This window comes from Nasonia vitripennis (assembly GCF_009193385.2).
Source record: "Nasonia vitripennis strain AsymCx chromosome 1 unlocalized genomic scaffold, Nvit_psr_1.1 chr1_random0006, whole genome shotgun sequence".
Lineage (NCBI taxonomy): Eukaryota > Metazoa > Arthropoda > Insecta > Hymenoptera > Pteromalidae > Nasonia > Nasonia vitripennis.
Genome location: NW_022279593.1, coordinates 1,220,932 through 1,243,389, shown reverse-complemented (window position 1 = coordinate 1,243,389; position 22,458 = coordinate 1,220,932). Strand labels below are relative to the sequence as shown.

At 37.8% G+C, this 22,458-nt stretch overlaps 4 protein-coding genes and 1 pseudogene across 5 annotated transcripts in view; 4 read left to right on the top strand and 1 right to left on the bottom strand.

Annotated features, from left to right (window-relative positions):
• LOC116417705 overlaps positions 1–21,547 on the bottom strand; it is a 33,494-nt gene extending 11,947 nt beyond the window's left edge. Inside the window, exon 1 of the mRNA XM_031932246.2 lies at positions 21,349–21,547. The gene's annotated coding sequence lies outside the window, so the exon portion shown is untranslated. The remainder of the gene's footprint in view (positions 1–21,348) is intronic.
• LOC116417698 lies at positions 364–1,719 on the top strand (annotated as a pseudogene).
• On the top strand, positions 7,684–17,920 carry LOC116417706. Of its 2 annotated transcripts, XM_031932270.2 has the most exons (3): positions 7,684–9,658; positions 9,861–10,017; positions 15,648–17,920. In XM_031932270.2, the coding sequence occupies exon 3, from the start codon at positions 15,650–15,652 to the stop codon at positions 16,520–16,522; it is 873 nt and encodes a 290-aa protein (XP_031788130.1). In that variant the 5' UTR covers positions 7,684–9,658; positions 9,861–10,017; positions 15,648–15,649; the 3' UTR covers positions 16,523–17,920. The 2 variants fall into 2 exon arrangements, with proteins under 2 accessions (XP_031788130.1, XP_031788128.1); XM_031932268.2 differs by lacking the exon at positions 7,684–9,658 and having other exon boundaries at positions 9,731–10,017.
• LOC116417697 lies at positions 10,510–14,564 on the top strand. Its single transcript, XM_031932170.1, has 3 exons — positions 10,510–11,060; positions 11,145–12,040; positions 12,124–14,564. Exons 1-3 carry the CDS (start codon positions 10,510–10,512, stop codon positions 14,562–14,564), a joined length of 3,888 nt encoding a protein of 1,295 aa, XP_031788030.1.
• On the top strand, positions 14,593–15,396 carry LOC116417696. Its single transcript, XM_031932163.1, has one exon. It carries the CDS (start codon positions 14,593–14,595, stop codon positions 15,394–15,396), a length of 804 nt encoding a protein of 267 aa, XP_031788023.1.
• Positions 21,548–22,458: the final 911 nt, after the last annotated feature.

Genomic DNA, 22,458 nt, shown 5'->3' with positions numbered 1-22,458 from the left:
GTATTTATTTTGAATTATTAGTTTATTCATTTTTTCTATTGAATTCGTGTTAGATATCTAAATAAAATACGATTTTGAACTTTTTTTTATAATCTAAGAGATATAGATAGAGATAGTTTATCACTAAAAGCAGTAATTTTATCACTAAAGAGTAGTTTCTCCTCTTAAAATCTGAAAACGATTTCAATAAAAAATAAAAGGTACTTCAAATGTTACAGATATAATGAAATCACCTTCATCTGACTCCCCTAAACCCTAAATCCTAAAAAGAAGACTGACATTATTCGTATATCAGATTTAAAAAAGTTATCACCGCAGTCTATTTATTCAGGAAAAGATGCAGTAAGAGATCCCACTAATGAGATGAAAATCTTCAGAGCAATTGAACTGCAGCCAATTGATGTTGCTGCATACTTGAAATTATTAGGTGAAAGTTTGACCATGATTAGTGAAAGGCTGAAGGAACAGAATGGACAAATCACTGTTTTGGGAAGTCTTTCATTCAGTACGCAACAGGTTCCTGCCATTGGAACTCAAAACACAAATCAGTATATATACCGATAGCTTTTTCAAGAAATGCTTAATGATATCTGACCTACCGGTGATGCATTCACCTCCTGAATATGTACAAGCGCATCAATTTCACAATCAAGGTCAAGTAGGCACTTTAATCAGTAGTGTCTGATTTTTGAGACAATGTAGCTTGGTGGTCATTGATAACTCTCAGAGTTCTAACACAAAGCCTAAAAAGAAGTGCTGATGACAAGTGTGAAAAGGAATTTTTGAACGCATTAGAAAGTGGATGTACAGATGATATAAATTTTTGAAAGCAAAAGCCTCGGCTCAAAAGTATTCTTTCTTCAGAACAACAAGGCTAGATGGCAATTGCTTCTTTCGAGCTTATAGCTACGCATATTTGGAAAAATTAATTAACAATAAAGAGGAGTATGAGAAGTTTCAAGAGCTTGCACGTAAGAGTAAAAATAATTTAGTTCAGCTGGAGTTTTTTCAATTCACAGTAGAAAATTTTCATGGCACGGTATGTTTGTAATATTGAGATAGTTGATATGATATTAATGATTTTTACTCATTAGTAATCTTTTGCAGTTTATGTAAGTTATTGATGGAGTTGGGGTGGTACAGACGATAGCTATGCAGAGCTACATAACTTTTTAATGATCAAGGATACTCAGGCTTATAGATCTTAGGCTAATAACATCAAGACAACTCCAGAGAGAAGCTGACTTATCAACATTTCATAGAAGGTGATCATACTGTTAAGGAATCTTGCCATCAGGTCTGTATTTCGTTTTCTTGAAAATGATTGGATTCTTACTAAAACTTATTAAAGACTGTTATATTATAATTAATATATTAATTAATAAATAATTAATAAATCATTCATAAAAAATTCTTTATCAAACTTGATCATATTAAGTATTTAATTTAGAAAGCTTAAATTTTTGAATTGAATTCAGTATGCATAAAATAATTTTAACATTAAGTAAAAGTTCTCTCATAAATCAAACAAAATTAATATTTTTTTCAGGAGGTAGAGTATTTCAAGAGTTCAAAGAGTCTGATCACATTCACATTATCGCTACGAGTACTGTGTTGAATCCTGGAGTATGGGTAAGATACACGGATCGAGTTCCTGGCACTGAAGTAACAGCTCATGACTTCCCAGAAGGTAACACCATCTGTTTACTCATTATATAATTAATTAAAGGTTTCTAAAATTCCCTTTTGTCACTAAGAGTGAAGGATTCACTTTCTTTTTTGTACTTCATGTGTAAATTTATAATTAAAATTTTCAAGAATTGAAACAAAGAACTATTTTATTAATAAATATTTACATTTCTTTCTTTTTTTTTCAAATGTATGTATGCTTAAACAGGCCCAATCAACACGGACTATATAATTTTGGAGTAAATCAGCAGAAAGATAAAATATCCATGATTCCGTGACTAGTCAGTAACACCTATTAAAATAGTTAGCTGCTTCCTCTTGGCTTGGAAGTTTACTTTGTAATGACGTAAGTATTTAACAATAATTTAAATAAATATAGTTCATGAGATCATAATCAAGCGAATTTCATAATTAGCTTAATAAAAAAAAGCAAACTTTTTTTTTGCAAGAGGTTAGATTATTTTAAATGCACACTTTTGACGTATAATATGCCACTTATTTTGATTTTTGATGGATGAAGTGATAAAATTTTTTTGTATTTAACTAAATCATTTCTTTCCACCCAGTTATAATTTGTTAAACAATATGCTACGTAGTGTCCCATTCCGTTGGAATCTAATGGAGGAACATATTTTGCTACACCGCATAACACAAAAGTTTCATCTTTTATTGACATTCTTTGTGGTATGTCATTCAAATCAGTATCGAAGTTTTCTGCATCTATTTTTAATTCGTCCTGTGCATATGTAGATTTTTTGTATACTTCATCAGTATCAATCCATAGATACGGTCCTATAGAGTGCGTATATAATCCAATTCTTTTATGGCAATTATAACAGTTGTGAATTTTGTCTTGAAAAAATCTGTTTATTTCTTCTTCAAGGTTTTGATAATTCTGTAACCAAGCTATTTTCAAATTTGGTAAAAAGGTTGTTATTTTTTTGGATTCATTCATGTGTCCACAATCTTGACATGTAACTTTTTCAACAGTACTTTCATATTCGCCCATCAGTAATTCAAGAAGTTGACTGATATTAACATAACAATTTACAATATTACAGTCTGGTTTGAACAACGAATATAGCATGTGTGATCTATTTGTATACAGTACCGTATTCACACCTGATATTGAGTGTTTAAATACTGTACTCGCATAGCATGAATATTTTTTTGCTTTCACATCATTTTGACTGTGTTCTATAAAGTTTCTAAAATCAATCACTTTACAACATGCACTACTAAATATTTCCGTCAAAGTGTCAAACGCACATGTGTTTATAAATTTTTTTTTTGTTTTTTCATGGCTCTTTCAGTCTGTTTATTTCCATTTGTTATATTTCTTTTTCCATTGCTTTTCGTATTCTTGGGTTGCTGCAGGCGTAAAGCAATCTCAGGATTGGGACGAACATGAATGCCTCTAGGTTTTTCAACTGTTTCAGTTTTGACAATTGGGTTTTCATCTTGCGTTAAATTTTTTTCCTCAGGAAGTGATTTTTCATTTAATAACAATGCTGAAGAGTGCATTTTCAACTGATGTTGGAATTGTGATCTTCCAAACTTGTATGTATAATAACTTCTTGTGCCACATTGTAGTCTTCAGAGGCGTTTGTGTTGAATGAAAAATCATGGTTTTTTGCATCGTCATTAATTTGGGAATCCTTCTTTTCAATTATTGACTCAGTGGAATGATTTTTACCTATAAGTATTGAAGAATTAGCATCGTCTAAAAGATCTTCAAAGTCAATGTTGGAAAATTTATTTTTCCAACGTTCTACTACCATCAATTGCTGAGTGTTATAATCTACTTTTGATTGCTTTATTTTGTTTTCTAATTTTATATTGTTTATTGCAGCTCTGACTAACTTCATGTCAGCCTCTATTTGTCGACAGTGCTCTACAAGAACCTTATCCTGCCTCAATGTCATGTGCAATAAAGAACGCTTCAATTCTCCAAAATATGTCTCTGACCGGGCTGAAAATGATACATGATGAGGATTTTGAAAATGTTCCTGCATGACATTTGTCCAACAGACAAATTCTTTGGATAATTCAACCAGCCTGTCACCAAAATTTAGTAAATAATAATCATTATTCTGAATTCCAACATATGAAAGTTTTTCGTTCGAAACTTTTGAAATAACTGCTGATTTGATTGCTTCAATGTATGTGTGCGTTAGTGAATCTTTTTTATTGTCATCTTCATTTTCTAAAACATTATGATCATCTACTTTTTCATTATTATTAAATATTGTAGAATTATTCAAATCAAGAGTAAAAGTCTCTATTAAATTAATTAAATAGTGCATGGCTTTTTGACAGTTATCGTTATAAGTTTCACTGTAGGCAACAACCAAAATATATTTAAAGACTTTTTCAAAAATATCTTATTTTTTTACAGTTGACAAAAATCCAACACTCTTTATGTACAGCTGCTTTACTTTGGCATTTTCTTTTGTAAAACAAGGCCACATCCCAACAGCATGTTGTAGATGAGCAATATCTGTTCTTATTTGGGTTTGAATTTTAATCTGTGTTGATTCTCCAAGTAAAATCATTAGGCACGTATCAATGTATGTTCTAAATGATATGCAGTTGAAAGCCAAGCAAGCACCATTTCGTAGAGCCTTACTCATGTCTGTAATCATTTCTCTTGGAATTTTGGCACCAGATTGTACCCAATTTTGGATCCAAAAAGTATAAAAACAAGTGTCATTTTTCTCAGACATTGCTTGACATATTGGGACAATCATTTTATCAATGTGTGTACACATAACTGATAAGAATACGTCACTGGCATCTCCATCTGGTCTATTGATCTTAAGAGTTATCGATGCTGTAGCATCTAATGATACGGCATTGTTTAATTTGTCTAAAATGTCATTGTACACACTTATTTGTTGTGGTGACCAGTACATTAGAAAAAACTTGTCGTATCCAATACCTCTTACAAATTGGTTAAATTCCACATTATTTTTTATTTTAGTAAGAGATTCAAACAAGCCTATTCTTCTTTTGATTCCTAATTTTTTGCTTTTAGCATCTTGTGCAGCATTTTGGAGTTGAAAAAGTTTGCACAGGTGGGCAGGTTCCGGATCACCATCTAACATTAACTTTCTAGCTTGATCTCGTCTCCACTGCTTAGGTTTTTGATGTAGAAGTTCTTTCTCGACATTCTCTTTGGCAGATTTTTGCAATCTCACTTTATTTGAATGGGGTATCTTTCTAGAATCTGTTGTAAAAACTTCGAATATTACTGGATCACCTGCTTTTGGCTCTACTTCACATATTGCAGTTATTTTTGCTTTACAATCGGTGCAATGATCTTCTATTTTTATATAGGCATCATAATCACCTGATTTTGGCTCTACTTCACATATTGTAGTTATTTTTGCTTTACAATCGGTGCAATGACCTTCTATTTTTATATAGGCATCATAATTACCAACACAGTGTCTCTCAAAGCTGAAAGCACAGGGTAATTTTGTCTCATTCCATATCAAATCTCTCATAAGATCACACCATCTATCTTGCAAAACTTCCCCTTTGCGTCCATCATCATATATTTTTCGTATTGGTCTGATTGTGGACCACTGATCATTTGTCATTGTAACATTAAAAACTAAGTTATATTTTTTATTGTCACTTTTTGGCATAATTATTTTTTTGGGAATTTCTTCTTCATCAGTATCACTTTCATTTTCAATTCTTTCAATCTCATTATCCTGTTTTTCAACTTTTCTTTTTTTTGATTCGCAGCCATCTATCTTAATGTTATAATCATGGTTTTCTTCTTCTATATTATCTATAATAGTGTCTTGCAAGCCCTTATATCTTTTATAATAAGTGAGGGTATTATGCCTATCTTGTTTGACATGATTAAATAAATTTACAACGCTTATTAAATTGTCAAAAGAGTTACACACTTCTTGCCACACATTGTTCGTTCTAGTTTTTAATGTTTTGTCTTCTTCAAAAATATCAAAATCTAAAAGTTTTTCTAATATTTTTTCATGTGAAACTAGAGCCTTGCGCCCAACCATTTTAATTCAGTAGTTTTATTATCTAAATAACATTCTTATTCTGATTTACTGAAAACTGAAAATAAATATGGTATTCAAGAAAATAGCTGAACTATATCAAAGAAGTTAATACCCATATGTATGACAACGCTTTATAATTATTCTGTCTTCATAACAGAACGCTTTAAAATACTTCTATTGTTTCTTCCAAGAATTCAAACCTTCCGCATATTCATTTATTTCAAGTTGACACTCGCCAGTCGCGATCGATTCGATTATCGAAAGTCTTTCGACTGTAGCAGACGATAAATTTAATTTCAAAATTTTAAATATGTTACGCGTCATTATTATTCTGCAAACAGCTTATAATTCTGTTTATTATTAAAAATTAATAGAATTTCAGATATTGCTATCTTTTTCTTCTTAGAAAAGTGATTGATTAATTTGTTGAAATATAAGTCTTTGAAATAGCACTAAATTCAAAAAATCTAACTTCAAAATTCAAGCTATAAATTCACCCAATATTAGATAAGTGTTATAATGTTTAGAAGGTAAAAATAGTGATATAAAATGTTTTTGGGATGTTATTTAGTTTTTATTTGTTGTAATTTCTCTGATAGCTTCGTTACATGAGTTTTGTTGATTGTTTAGAGCTGGACAATTTAATTGTTTGTGCAGCTGACTTTTATGTGATTGATCTGTAATTAAATTAATTTCATTTTTTCTCATGCTTTTGATACGTGGATATTTTAATGATTTATCAATGCGGATGTTGAGAAATAATCTGATTGATAATGAATGTCCTTATCAATGGCTAGCTGCGTACTTATCATAAATCTTTCGCTTAAAATTTATGCTTCAGCTGTTGAGTCAATCACAGTCATTATTTTTTGTTGATCTGGTGCACTGACAATAAATATTTCGTTTGCAGTTACAACCAAACATGGGGATTATTTAGTCATAATGGGTGAAAATCAAACAGAAGATAAATCCAGTAGTGTGCCTCAGTATATCATCCAGTACATCACTAAGGAACGTGCAATGTCCATAACTCGGAGTACGACAATTCCTTGGGTGTGCCCAAATCAATCATGGTAAATAATAAGAACCCGTTAGCATTGAAGAAATAACTGAGGATAAACTAAGGATAACTGTAATAAAGGTGAACATTGCATTCGGAATTTGAACTGATTTACAGTGTACAATAAATACACTAAATTTTTGTCTGTTTTCTTAATAGATTTGCAGAGGGTTTTGCCATTTATCTCAATTCACAATGAAGCCATTAAATTTGCATATGACCCCTTCACATCTTCAGGGCAATCTATCGAGAGCAATGGTGGGTAGGAAAAGAATTGGCTGGATACTCTAAAACTGTTGGAAATTTGACTGAAGTACTTGTAAGGAATGCTGGACACATGGTGCCTGCGGATCAGCCAATGTGGGCTTGGGAGTTAATTACTCGTATTACTCATCACAAACCTTTTTAATTATTTTCGCATAAATTAATTCGGTTAACGATCACATTTAAGAGAATGAAAAAGATTTAGGTGGATGTTTATATACTTTGTAAGTTAATATGATAGAAAAATAGTTTGTGATTATAGAATAAGGTGTTTGTACACGATTTCAAAGTTATTTCATAAAAACAATTGATGAGAATTTTAGAACTTAACAATTTTTAAATCTTTGTACATAGATATAAAAGTAATTTGCATTTTTGTGGCATAATGTACAACTCTTTCCTCATCGGAATATGCAAAAAGAGCATGTTATCCATATTTACAGCATGCACTGATTGCACATTTGTGTTTACACGAATTTTATCAAACTTTAATTTTTTGTCCACTACATGTATAAAAGACATCTGAACTAATTTTACAAACGAATACAAATATTCTAATTTTATTTTTTTGAATTGGTCTAATACTTTTTATTAAATGATCACAGTTAAAAATTATTTTGATATTTTGTTGGCATATTTTAAAAAGATTTTTATCTTGAGCAAATAAACAGCAATTATCCATATTTTTGCAGTCACTTGTCAAAAAGCATTTATCAGTACTATCAATGTTCAATAATACATTTATATCATCATCTTCAGTTAGGGTACAACATTTTTTTGGAATTTTCTGTTTTTTACCTTCTAAAATTAAAGTTCCATTGATTGGTGTTAAAACCTCGTAAAAACTTGAACCAAGTTCAATGCCAGCTTTGCTTAGAAGAGCAAATTCATAGTTCTGTGTCAATTTGTAAATTGCAGTTGGATAACAAAGAACGAATATCCTTTGATTGAATTCTCGAAAACATTTGATTTACGCTGGTGCTTTTAAAACGTTTAGGACGGAAGTAGAACGCATATCTTGTGAATACGGGAAACAAGCAAACTCCAGTTCATTCCATAAAAAACAAGTATCTGTTCCATAAAAATTGAGCACAATAAAACTATTTGGCAGGAAATCCTTTGGTTCTGTATTAATATACATTTTCTACAATTATGACACCAATTGAAGTAATTTGATAACTTTAATAAGAACACAATTTTTAAATCTTTGTACATAGATATAGAAGTAATTTGCAATCTAATTTTTTTAAATTATACTAACAATAACAATTATGAACGATGTAAAAAAATTAGAAAAGACCGTTTATTTTGTATAATATGAAGTATTTCGTAATCTGTTATAACAATTTTTGTCTGTTCTAACAATCAAGAAATCATACAAGCGTATACAAAATGAACACAAACAATTGAAGATCTACAGAGAAAGTTTAAATATACTATTCACTACACACAAAAGTTTTAAAGTGGATTATAAGAGTATTGTTTAATAAAGGATGTTTATAAGGTATGGTATGAGCAATTAAAAGTGATTTATACTTTTACAAACAAGCTTTGATCATTTTCTTTTAATGTATAAACATTAAATTACAATTTCTTAAGTTTTTATTTTTTTTGTTAATAATCAACTCTATTTGTGTATTAAACAGATTACATCTGGCTATAAGCGGATGCGACTCAACAGTGGCTATCGTGAACAGATAGGGAGAACTGCAAGAGCATCTTCAACTTCCTTGTTCATACACTCGTTTTGGATGGGGTTCTGATGAAGATGTTCTGTGTGCAGTTCCAAGTGCTCCCTCAGTCAGTGTTGATGTAGGTGCCCCACTTTAGGTGGCAGCACCTCCCGACTGCGGAGAGAGAGAGAGAGAGAGCAGCCATGCTGCGAGCGAGCGCCGACGCCGCAGCAGAGTTCCGCAGACCACGGTACAAGTCGGTTGAGCTGGAGAGAGAGAGAGAGGAGAGAATAAAGTTATTGTTCAGGAGAAGAGTGTTCAATCTCTGGCCTAGCCTAGACGTCCTCTTCCCACATTGGTGACCCCGACGCAGGCTTCTCGACGACGAGTCAACGAGCGCCGACGAGAAGAAGAAGAAACACACATCTCGGCAAGTCTCTCCAGCCGCGGAGTCTTTATCTCGCACGTCGCGGACAAAGACATTTTGCGATTGCGTCATTCTTCACGCACATCGCACACTCCCGTGTCCACGCTGGCACGCCGGTGCACACGCGGTGCATTATCGACAACCAAGTCGATCTCCTCGACACACGTCTTTTCGTGTCGAGAGCGGCAGCAACAAGTCCTAGCGACGCACCGTCACTTTGAGCTATACGCGCGCAGGCACGCCGGCGCGTATAGTCTCCCCGCAACTATACGTTGCACAACGTGGAAGCCCTCGCCGATGGACTAAATCTTCTGCGCGAAGCCACCGTCACCGGCGCCTTCTCATCGTCAAGGCCGTGACCTTTGGCGCTCTCCAACAAAGGATTTGCGTGAAGCCATCGACACCGGCGCCTTTTGTCCACCCAACCAACACCTCCTCATCGGCAGCAGTAGTGGTGGAATTGTAGCGTCGTGTGTGGCGAGACGTGCGAAAATCTCACACTCAGGTAATTTAGTGCGCGCGAGCGAAATTTCACCGCAAAGCCGCCATCTTGGTTACGAAGCGGCTCTGATTCCGAGAACTGTGTGTGCGAATCGCAACAGTTCGTCGAAGTGTCACGCATACGTTGCGTCAACGAATAGATTCCGTAAATCTATATATTTTTTTTTAGAGTGCGTAATTAACACAAGCGTGTGATCTTCTTTTAGTTTCATAAGGCTTAGGGCACGTCAGGCCTCTCACGTGCATACACGTTGCTTCCTTCTCCCGGACGTTGGTTCACGCAGAAGGAACAACAATCATCTCTAGTTGAGAGAGTCCTCTTACACACGCCGCAAGGTCAACTCAGCGCCGCGGCATATACAGGTTACAAACTTTAATTCCATAATTTTACGTTTCCTATCTAGGAACTTTGTGATTTCAATCATTTTCCTCTTTTATCAAATAAACAAACGACGATAATAAATAAATTCAAGCAACAGGCTCCCTCGCAAAAAGACGCTGTTGCTTCCTCCTCCCGGACGTTGGTTCACGCAGGAGGGACAACACGTCTTTTCCGAGAGCCACGTCGTCTGGCAACACAGCGTAGCGTTAGCCTTTGCATTTGCACCTAGCAATAAGTTAATTTAGTTGGCGGTTGAACAAGTTTTTGCCTTGCTAATGTATGTACCTGCGAGTACACTTTAGTCTATTAATAATTTTGTACGGCTTGTTTCAACGTAGAGTTAGGCTGGTCGTTGCACCCCACCGTTTATGAGCGATAACGAGTCTAGCTTACAATTAAGGTCGGGCAAGCTAGTCCTCAAGACTTTCCTTCCTATTTCGCGTAATTCAAGGTCACTCAGAAGACCCGGGAAAATGTCGTTATTCCACTCTCCAGTCAAGACAACGAATACAAGTACCAGCAACGAGAGCACTCAGGATGCCACCACGAGCGACAGCCAACCAAGTATCTCTCCATCGCTTACCACCCACGTTAATTCGGGTTCATTACCGAGCACTTCGTCAAACACGATTTTTGACTACGTAGAGGTAACAAATATGGCAACCGGCTTTGGCCAGCAACCCAACGGTACGGCAAACGCCTTTCAAGATGGCTTTCGCCAACCACCTGGTACCACAGCGGGAGGCTTTGACTTCAGTGGAGTGAGCCAGCGATCAAATTTTCCAACTTCAACTTCGTACTTCTGGCCCTCAAGCACCACTAGCACCATTACCAACTACACTGGTGCCACCAACAAAAACAAGCCCTCAGACGGCCAGCGACGAGCGCCTAATGCCGATCAAATCCTGGAATCGATCAACCAGAAGATTGACAGCAAGATGGATGAATTTAAAAGGTATATGGAGGAATGCTTCGCCTCGTGGTCGCAGAAGCAACCCACGATCACGTCATTGAAAACAAGGCTGTAATGACAACGACCTCGACCTTCGCAAGCTCGGTCACTGGCAACGACAACAACTGCTAGCACTACCTGCTATAGTTTTTCCAGCTGGACGCCCAACGTCTTCGGCAACATTCCCTCAACTGGTCACACCTTTCAGCCTCTCCTGCCTTTTGCTTCACGTAGAAATTCAGGAGCAGACTTCCAACAACGAAATCAGTTTCAAGGAAACTCTATGCTTGGACAGCCACACTGCCTTCCAACGGCACCAAGCACCAAGCATCTACAATTCTGGAACTTCCACAAACACGATCCTCAAGGATGGTTCAAGCAATTGGAAGATCTGTTCTTGACTCACAACGTCCATGACGACGAAGCCAAATTCAACTTCGTCGGCACACGCTTGAGTCAAGACATTCATCACGAGCTCCAGTACAAGATGAACACTCTTGTTAGAGGCTGCAAATATGAGGAACTAAAAAAAATTCTCACGGATAAATATGCTGAGACTCCGGAGCAACAATTAGACAGGCTTTTCAAAGGTCTGGAAATTGGTTGTAAGCGACCATCAGACTTCCTCGCTGAATTGCTCAGCCTAGCGCAGGACCGAGTGCCCAGAGATACAGTAATTTCGCTCTGGAAAAGCCGTCTTCCAGCACAAATACGACTGATGGTTTGGAACTACAAGGAAGAAGCAGAACTTGTCAAAAGCGCAGATATGGCCTTCGACATCCTTCAACAGTCACACAACATCAGTGCTTTGAAGGACAATAACCAGCCTGCCGCCTACCCGGTCGACAAGTTCGAACAACTATTAGCTACACTTCAGAAGACAATCAATCCTGAACGGCAAGGTCGTTCTAGGCCAAACAAGCGTCACAACAGGTCTCGTACTAATTCAAAGAATAGACGCGATTCGACTTCGGGCAGATCAAAATCCAAGCCGCGCTATTCCAAAAACACAAACTTTTGCACCTTCCATCGGAAATTTGGCAAGGAAGCGCGTAATTGTCAGCTGCCGTGTGCTTGGAAACGTGGCCCCGGTCAGGAATACAAGATAAGGCAGCCAAAAGAAACGGACAAACAGGAAAACTAAAGAATCCTGCTATCGAGGAGATTGACAGCCGGTCCAACCTCACCGCACGTCTCCACGTGAGAGACAATCTCTCAAATGAAGTCTTCCTGATAGACACCGGCGCGGACATTTCCGTAGTCCCCAAGCCAGACAATTGGCAAGGTAAGCCAGCTGACCTCAAGCTCTATGCGGCCAATGGCTCTACTATCAACATTTATGGCGTCAAACGTCGCGAGTTGGACGTTGGCCTACCATACAAAATCGCTTGGAACTTCACCATAGCGGATGTTCCGCATTCAATCACAGGAGCCGATCTCCTGAAGCATTACCATCTTCTGCTAGATCTCAAGCTCAAGAGACTGGTAGATGGAAATCATTTTACGCACGCTCCCGCTATCGTCAAGTCAGTGCAGCCAGTGCAAATTTCCTTTTTGGCTCCGAACCATAAATACGCACACATCGTGAACAAATATCCCCAAGTCTTTGGCCCTGACCAGTTCAGAACGGTCAAGAAAAGGGGAGTTTTTCACCACATTGTCACCAAGGGCCAGCCAGTCTCGCAGCGAGCCCGTCCTCTCGCTTCAGCGAAGCTCAAGGCAGCAGAGCAGGAATTTCGGAAATGGTGCGAGCTGGGCATCTGCCGGCCTTCCAACAGTGCATGGGCCAGTCCACTTCACATAGCGCCGAAGAAAAACAACCAATGGCGTCCTTGCGGCGACTTTCGCAAATTAAATCTAATCACAGTCCCGGATCGTTACCCGATTCCGCACATGCATGACTGCATGACCTTCTGCCACGGCAAGAAAATTTTCTCGGCCCTAGACCTACGCCAAGCCTACCATCAAATCCCGGTAGCACCAGAAGATGTGCCCAAGACGGCAATAATTACACCTTTTGGACTTTATGAATTCCTAGTTATGACTTTTGGCTTTCGAAATGCCTCACAAACCTTCCAGCGTTATATTCACTCGGCGTTGGGAGACCTAGACTTTGTCTTCGTCTACTTAGACGACATTCTTATCGCTTTCACGTCTGAAGAAGAGCACCAGAAGCACTTAGATATAGTGCTCAATCGCCTCAACGAGTACGAGCTGCAGGTAAACCTGGAGAAATGCAGTCTCGGGGTTTCAGAACTCGTTTTCCTGGGTCACCTCATCACGCCTAACGGTTTCAAACCTAACCCAGAGAAAGTTAAGGCGATTCAAGAATTTCCATTACCACGGACCATCGATGAATTAAGAAGATTCTTAGGTCTTGTGAACAGCTATAGGCGTTTACTCGCGCACGCTGCCGAGACACAACGCCCTCTTAATGAATTCTTGAAAGGTGCCAAGAAGAAAGACAAACACCCAGTTCCCTGGACTCCGGAAGCTGAGGCTGCTTTCCGCAAATGCAAAGAGGATCTCATCAACTTAGCTTTCACAGCTTTTCCCAGTGAAAACGCTGAACTGCGCCTCATCACAGATGCTTCCGATACCGCAATGGGAGCGGCCCTCGAGCAACGCTCGGATGATGCCTGGCAACCCTTGGCATTCTTCTCGCAGAAGTTCTCTCCTGCGCAAATGAAATACGCCACTTATGACAGGGAACTAACGGCAATTTATGAAGCAATTCGTTACTTCCATCACTACCTTGAAGGAGCAGAATTTAAAATTCATACGGATCACAAGCCTTTGATCTACGCTCTTCAGCAGAGCCACGACAAAATGCCAGCAATTCGCTCACGCAGATTGTCATATATCGCCCAGTATAACACGGAGATTCTTTATCTCCCAGGGGAGGAGAATGACGTTGCTGACGCACTGTCAAGAATCAACGCTTTCACATCTCCTGCATTTTTCAACTGGAGCGATCCTGAACTCTTGGCTGATCCACAAGTCAGGGAAGTCCTCGCTAACATCAACGCTTTCAAGCTGCCAACACTGTTCGACGCTAAACAACTCAGCGAGGAACAGGGAAAGGACGAAGAGCTAAAAGAAATTCTGCAAACGCCGGACCACCCCTTAAAGCTGCGCAAACTTACGTGGGGATCCGCGCACGCAGCATTTTACTGCGACATCTACGAGGACGTCATTCGTCCATACCTTCCCAAGAAATTGAGAAAGGAAGTTTTTAACAACTTTCACTCACCCTCGCATCCTGGAGTCAAAGTCACAACCCGACTCATCCACCAGCAGTATGTGTGGCCGAACATGAGTCGCGACATCGCCTCTTGGTGCAAAGCGTGCACAGCATGTCAGCAATCTAAAGTGACCAAACACAATAAGTTTTTGCCCAGGCATTTCAATGCTCCAGATGCTAGATTCGATCACGTCCATTTGGATCTCGTAGGCCCCTTCGCCCACAGCAACGGCTACACGCATCTCCTCACCATCATCGATCGCTACGAGATGGCCAGAGGCAATACCAATTACAGATACCACTGCGGCTACGGTAGCTCGTGCTTTTCATGACAACTGGATCTGTCGTTACGGTTCACCCATGACGATCACTACAGATCAGGGTGCCCAGTTCGAATCCAAATTGTTTTCAGAATTATTATCGATCCTAGGAATCAACAGGATCAGAACCTCGTCGTATCATCCTGCTTCCAACGGCATGGTGGAGCGTCTCCACCGAGACATCAAGTCAGCTCTCATGTGCCACGGAGACAACCAAAACTGGGTTCGTTTACTGCCCACAGTCATGCTTGGACTACGCACGCGCATCCGTTTAGACACCGATGCTAGTCCAGCTGACTTAGTTTTCGGCAAGTCAATGAGGATTCCCAGTGATTTCTCTCCCTTCACCAACGAAGAGCCGAACGTTCGTGTCTTCTACAACGAATTTCGCGATTACATGAGACAACTGAGACCAGTTCCAGTTAATCACAAGACAGCTACCAAGCCATTCACACATCAAGGTTTAGATACCTGTACACACGTCTGGTTACAGGAAAAACCTATTAAACCTGCATTGACGCGGCCCTATACTGGACCTCACAAAATAATTTCGCGCAATCTAGCGAACCACACCTTTAACATAGATAAGGATGGCACTGTCAAAACAGTCAACATTGAACGGGTGAAGCCCGCGTTCATCCTGCAAGATGATCCCGACGGCACTAAGGAAAATACCACTCCTGAACCGATCAGGATTCCTTCACCGACGGATATTAACTGCGTTCAACCAGCAGATGACACACGTCCAGCACCCCTCACCACTGATCCGGTGGATCACCCTATTCCTTCCCCACAACCTCATACACCCAAACGTACGAAGTTCGAACATTTTAAAATGGAATAGGCATTCGGACTTGATTCTGTTACAAAACGAGACTTCTAATAAACGAATCTCTTTCGCTCGTAAACCTCAAGTCAGAACGTTCGTTTCAGAAACTCAACCAAAGAACAAATTAGATTTAGTATACATTGTTAACACGTTACGAGAAATTTTCTCACGTTAGTCAAGCTCATTTGCGCTGGGGTGTAGCGACTAAGTCCTCTCACGCTCTTTACTTATTTAATTTATCTAATAATCATTATTTAAACGTCTAGTCATGGACAAGGTCAGAGAAGCTCGAACACAGCTGCAGGCATACAGAAATGCCTCTTCCGATGAGCAGCTGCGTGCGGATTGCTTTCGAGTCGATTTAGACCTCGAGCAATTCGAAGTCTTCCTTCAGCAAGCCCTCGAGCATCGCGAAACACGAGCACTCACCACCAGATACGCGAGTTCGTCAAATTTTCCGGTCATCCAAGATGCTCAAGTTCCTCAATTGTTCGTTAACAACAAACCTGTATTGCGACTTTTCCTGCGTGACATCCTGTATCGCGTTACTAGGAAAAAGCTCTACGAATGCTTGTCAGCACAAAGGTGCACCGATTTTTCCATAGATAGTCTTAAGAATACAAGAAAGGGCTCCGTCGCGGTCATTTCTTGCAAGTTGCTGTCATCCTCATGCGCTATTCAGATCAAATCTTGTAAAAAAGAACTGACTTTCACAGATCCTAGAGGCAGAGTCTCATACATCAAAACGAGACCCGATCAATTCACTCAGCAAGAACCTTTACCGAGCACTCAGCCCGCATTCAACAAATTAACGCTTCTACCCACTCGTCTTGTAGACATTTTACAATGTGGAGATGTGATCAAACGCTTAGCTCACTATCTTACTTACAATAATTTCCTAAATCTTTACACAGCTTGCCATGATGACCCCCAATTCCATGGCACAGCACTTCCATTCGACTCTTGTTACGATCGGTACTCTCACCCCAGTGGTCTGAATAGAATGCTTGAGGATGTCAATAACTTCAAATTCACTAGTATTTCATTCAATACGTCAATGGCGCTGCGTCAGCCACAGGCCCATTCCCGACAAGTATCTTCGTCTGCGCGAAATGGACCTATCAGCTGTCACTGGCTCTAAGAAAACTTTCGACTTACTCTCGGACAGTTTTGCAATAAACAAACTCACGTTGGGCAGCACTCCAGGTGGGTGCGACGAATTTCTAACAATAACCAACTTAGAATCACTGAACTTTGTAAATAACAAAAATTTATCGCTTAAGTTTTTAACCAGAGAAAAATGCAGTTCTCTGCGTTCTCTATCGTTTAACAACTGCCAAGAAGTGCCTATCGAACGTCTGTTCGACTTCGTAAAAAACAATACACACCTTGCAGAATTAAATTTCTCAGATTCTCAAGGTAGAAAGAGACACACAGTCGATCTTATTATGTCAATTTTCTCACCGTCCAATGTCACTGAAGCATTTAACTTCAATTATTCAGCTTGTAAAGTATTCCGTACTGAGATCATTCCTCGAGTAGTATTCTTGCGTACGAATGCTCTCAGAACACTCAATCTCGAAAACAACGACTATTTCAAAGGTTTTGTTACAGACATCATAGACAATGCGCCAAACCTAGTCGAGTTGAACTTATTAGTATTGGACTTCAATTATCCGTTACTTCTTTCAAATTTACCTCAATTACGGTCGATCCGGATAAATTACAACTACCATATTGTAAATGCACTCATCAGTGCTGGTCCTAAACAAACCTTTGAAGTACTCATAAACAATACGTGGGGAAAGAAAAGAACTCGAGTAATCAACCTAGCTAACTTAGCTGGAGTGATTCACGCCTGCGAACAAATAGATTTTAAGTTTGTTAACTGTCGAATCAATGTTCCGACGCACGTTCGCCAAGATCTCGCTACACATGGCGTTAGTCTACGAGCGTTAGACAATACTGTCTCTTTACTAAAGACTTTGTAAATACTTTAAGTTCATATTAATAAGTTCATACCGCGAGTTGTTACCATTAGAATTTACACAATCGTTATATTGTAATCTCAGATTCTAATATCTTTAGTTTTAATCATAACTTCTGTAAACGCTCTCCAGCTACTGACACTTCGCAATCACAAAAAAATGTTGTAATCTCTCTCCGTCATAATTTCATTGATCAAAATAATAAAAATACTTTTCAGTCTTCTTGTTTCCTTTTCGGGGGGGAGTACTGTAGGTGCCCCACGTTAGGTGGCAGCACCTCCCGACTGCGGAGAGAGAGAGAGAGCAGCCATGCTGCGAGCGAGCGCCGACGCCGCAGCAGAGTTCTGCAGACCACGGTACAAGTCGGTTGAGCTGGAGAGAGAGAGAGAGAGGAGAGAATAAAGTTATTGTTCAGGAGAAGAGTGTTCAATCTCTGGCCTAGCCTAGACGTCCTCTTCCCACATTGATTGGGCCTGTTTAAGCATACATACATTTGAAAAAAAAGAAAGAAATGTAAATATTTATTAATAAAATAGCTATATTTTATGTTTTATTTCTTTGTTTCAATTCTTGAAAATTTTAATTATAAATTTATACATGGAGTACAAAAAAGAAAGTGAATCCTTCACATTTAGTGACAAAAGGGAATTTTAGAAACCTTTAATTAATTATATAATGAGTAAACAGATGGTGTTACCTTCTGGGAAGTCATGAGCTGTTACTGATGATGATGTAGAGAAAAACGACCTTTGTGCGCGTTAAAAAAGGTTCTTTAAGTAAACATCAGCTCCTCATCGTCGTCGAGGATGTCCGTTTTCGTAGAGCTCAGCTTTGCAATGCAAAATCTGCACTAAGTGTACATGATTTGTACACTTAAACTACTGACTATTCCCTAGAAATAAGAGTAAAGACACATCAAACTACCAAAGGCACATAATAATGAATCCAATAATACTGAAAGACTTCCCGAAACAGCGATATAACTTCCTAACCGAAAGTCCTTCCGTGCGTGTAGCATCAGCTGATCTGCAGTTAATGATGTGAGTATCACCTTTATTCTGTCGCGAATGCGCAATGCGCAAATAATTGGCTTGGAAATGTCACGACGGTTTTTTATTGTTTACAATAATAATTATTGAATATTTTTAAGAATTAGCACGCGAGCAAATTAAATTAGCGCAAGGGCAATTTTTTCACGCTTGGTAGAGTAAAACATAATCATTTTTCAAAGAGATATGGCTATTTTAAGTAGAGGAAAATTGAAAATTATATTTTTGGACAGTGTTTAATAGTGAAAACAGGAAATATGAGTGTGGGCCCGGGACTCTCTACCCCAAGCAGTGCATACCTGTTGCTGCTTATTCAGATGAGTGTACTTTTCTGATGATAATTATACTTAAATTAATATTGAGCTTCAAGGACTCGTTGCTTTGTGTCTAATGAACCTTTCTCTTTTCGTTTTTTGCAGGAGCATACTCATTCAATGTGAGGGGAAAGGCGCATACTACCAAAACTGGCTTGTATATTCACACAAGGATGACGATATATAACATCTGGGTAATGTTTTTGCACATTTAATCTAATCAGGAGTCTCTTTATTCGAACTTACACCAATATTTTGTAAAGTTTAAGCTAATCGTTACATTGATTGTCAAAATGTGTCTGAACCTTAAATATTTATGCTATCACACGGTCTTAATTTCTAAACTATATTTTGAAAATAAGTTACTGATTCTAATTTTACTTAATTTTCTTGTTTGGAATAAAAACCTTAGCCTCTTTAGCTTTAACCTTAAAATATTTGTTCTTAGCCTTGTTGCATTTATTGAAAATTCTAAAGTGATCTTGAAAAATAAAAATACTCGTTCAAAAATGCGACTAATTCTCTTATTAACTTAATTTATACTTTTCGGACTTAGAAACATCTTTCAACAACGTTACATTGGTCCAATAGGTGCTGTATTGGAGCAGGAAGTCGAAATTCAAGCTGTTCAATCTCGTCCACCAGTACTATACAACAAAATTTGGGGCTTTTGGAGAAAAATCAACTGGGTTCACGAGTTTTAAGGCAAAAGTAAAATAAAGTGTTCTGTGTATCTTGTGCTCCTATCTAGTGCTTCAGCGGTGTTTATATAGTGTTAAGGTATTGAGAGTGTCAGTGCACGACAAAATTTTGTGTATAAAGTGAGAAGATACTTTGTATTGTATATGTGGACTAGCGAGAAATGCAATCCTACGTTTTACTTGCTCTTTCCCATTGTGAGAAATAAAGTTTTGTAATGATTTTGCTTTTAATTAAAAAAAAAATTTATACTTCTCGAGATCTTGTGCAAAGTGCTTTTAATTGTGAACTTTTTACGTGTGAACTCTTTGTGTTTGATCACGAGTGTTCCTATTCCAATGCTAAATATTAAAAAAAAAACATGTGATAAACTTTTTAATCAGATTTCAAGTGATTTTAAAAATTCTCTTTTTCCTTTAAAGATTTGAGTCTTTGTGTGATCGAAAATAGTGTATTGCGTTTATATCTCAAATATGGTCCAATGTTTTGAATGTTTTTCAAAGTGCGTGTAATTTTTGAGTTGTGCTAGTAGTGTATTATGCCGTGTATGTGAAATTTTCAGTGTTTGCAATTATATTTATATTGTGTACATGGGGAGTTTGCACGAATACTTCAAAGTGCTCTTCTACACGTTTTTTTTTTATTTCCTTTTTATTCATAAACTTTAACTAGTGAGTTTGACTTTACCGATTTGTTGTCAGTCGCACTCTTTGCTAATGAACCAATTCTTTTTTTAATAATCTCTGACACCAATTTTGATTTTTCTTTTCTTTTATAGCATGGAACGTATACTTCTGGTCCTGAACAGTCAATTCTCACTTTTGCTGCGAAAATCGAATTTCAGCACCAGAGCACCTGCGTAATGAGAACGCTCTGATTTGACTCTGGCTGGGAAAATGCCAATGATTTTTTTTTATCTTCATCGACCAGATTGAGGTGTGTATGATTCACATATATTGTTTTCGCATGTGTTTCTTTGTTTTTTTATATATAAAAAAAAAAAAAATACTAACGGGCCCTTCCCTCTAAAATCACACAGCTTTACCAACTTGTTGTCAGCTGTATTATATAAATTTTTATATGTTCATTAGATGTATTTTTTTTTATATTAAAATCATAAATATTTTAGTCGTTATCATTCGGGGTCCTTTCACAAGCAAAGTTTTCGTTCCTTCTTTTTTTTGAAAATTGTAAAATTGTTTTTGTCGAAAATTTTAACAATTACGATGTTTTTAGCTAAGATAATTTTATTTTCAGCAAATTTTTGGAGATTTGAAAATTTCTCCTTTTGAAATTTATATCTTCGATAATCTTTCTTTTCGATTCGAATATTTTCCTAACACGTTTTTCTTCTCGACAGGCTGAACGAACATGAACAAAGCAATGACTGATTTCGAATTTGGGAAAACCGAAGCTCGCAAGATGGCCGCCCCCTTGACTACCCACGCGCGTTGGACCGGCACAAAGTTTGAAATTCGCCACTTGCCTTTGTTACAAGTACCTCGCGTGATTTGACTTCTAAAGAATTTTCTTTTTTAATCACTTCGCGTTCAATTATTTCACTTCACAATTAATTTAATTTTTAAACTTTCTTTTGTTTTCAATATATTAATTTTTAGATATTCATGCAAAAATCAAGAGTTGGACAAGAGAGAATAAAACTTAGATCGTGTCGGCACAAGACATCTCGGTGGGACCTTCAATTTTGTTATGGAAAAATGTGGCTAATTCTCCCTCAAAAATATATTATTTGTTTTTTTAATGAGTCTGATGTACACGAACAGCTATACAGTTGTTAAGCAAATGCGTAGGGAATAAATGATTCGCACGACTTGCTTCCACGATCAACACTCTTACTCCCTCCTTTCTATCTCATTAATTATGTGATCCCAATTAAAATTTATCTCAATTTCTTACCTTGATTTTTTTGATATGTGAGAGACACAAATGGTCCGATCTTTTCCAAATAATATTTAGTGATTTTGAAGGAAGGATTGAACAAAATACTCCAGTTTATTGAAACCAAAATTCCGTTGTAATTTATTCCTTTTTTTATTTTTTTGACCAATAACAATTCTGTATTCGCTAAATTGAACCAATGAAATCCTCACTAAACCTAAAATAAATGACTTTTCTCTTAATTGATTCTAAAAGATGAATTTCTTTCTTTGTCTAATTGACTCTACAAAAATCTAAACTCTTGGATGAATTCTTAATGGTCCGCCGGCTTCGTCGCCCGATCACGGAGTGAGAGAGCAGCGTGGTTCGAGAGCGCTCGGAAGAGGTTCCGGACCTCCCACGCTGTCGCCAGCTTACTTTCCCTTAGCCGCGTTACAGTGTCGACGCTTGTTGCACTCATTAGACCTTACGGGGCCTGGCAACTAGTTGTGCGCCGAAACTGCAACGTAGCTCCGCACGTGCGCATCTAGCCGTTGGCGGGGAAGTTGTTTAGGTTAGCGAGATTCTTAGCCACTTGATACTTTTGTGGCCTTGAGTCTTGCTGTACCTTTTTACGTGTGGAACTTTCTTGATCCTGCTTTTGAAATTATTATTTCAAATGCGAAATCGGGAAAGTTGTCACGTAACAATGACTAATAAATGCCAAAGACAGATTTGAGACGTGATTCGAATAACGATAACGATTCGGTAGTAGTTATGCATTGCGGAAAAAGATATCCAGCTCTGTTCAACCTAGTTCGTAATTATTAATCTTTTCAACCTAGGTAGTGTGGAGTAAAACCTGAAATTAGAATGAGCCTGGCATCACGGTTAATAGCATACAAAGTAGGTAAATTAGGCCAGGTTGTAGGGATTTAAAACTACCTTACTGTAACACAAACGTTGCAAAAAACCGATTGTTTGTTCATATAAAAGATAATGAGCAAATAAAAAGGTATATGTTTTTCACTCGCATTTGCATTCCTTATTGTTAATTATTAACAATTTATTGCAGTAAAACGCGATTTTTGTCTTTTGTTGCTAATAATTTTAAAACTAAAGGAGCTATTGGAATGCCCTAATAGATAA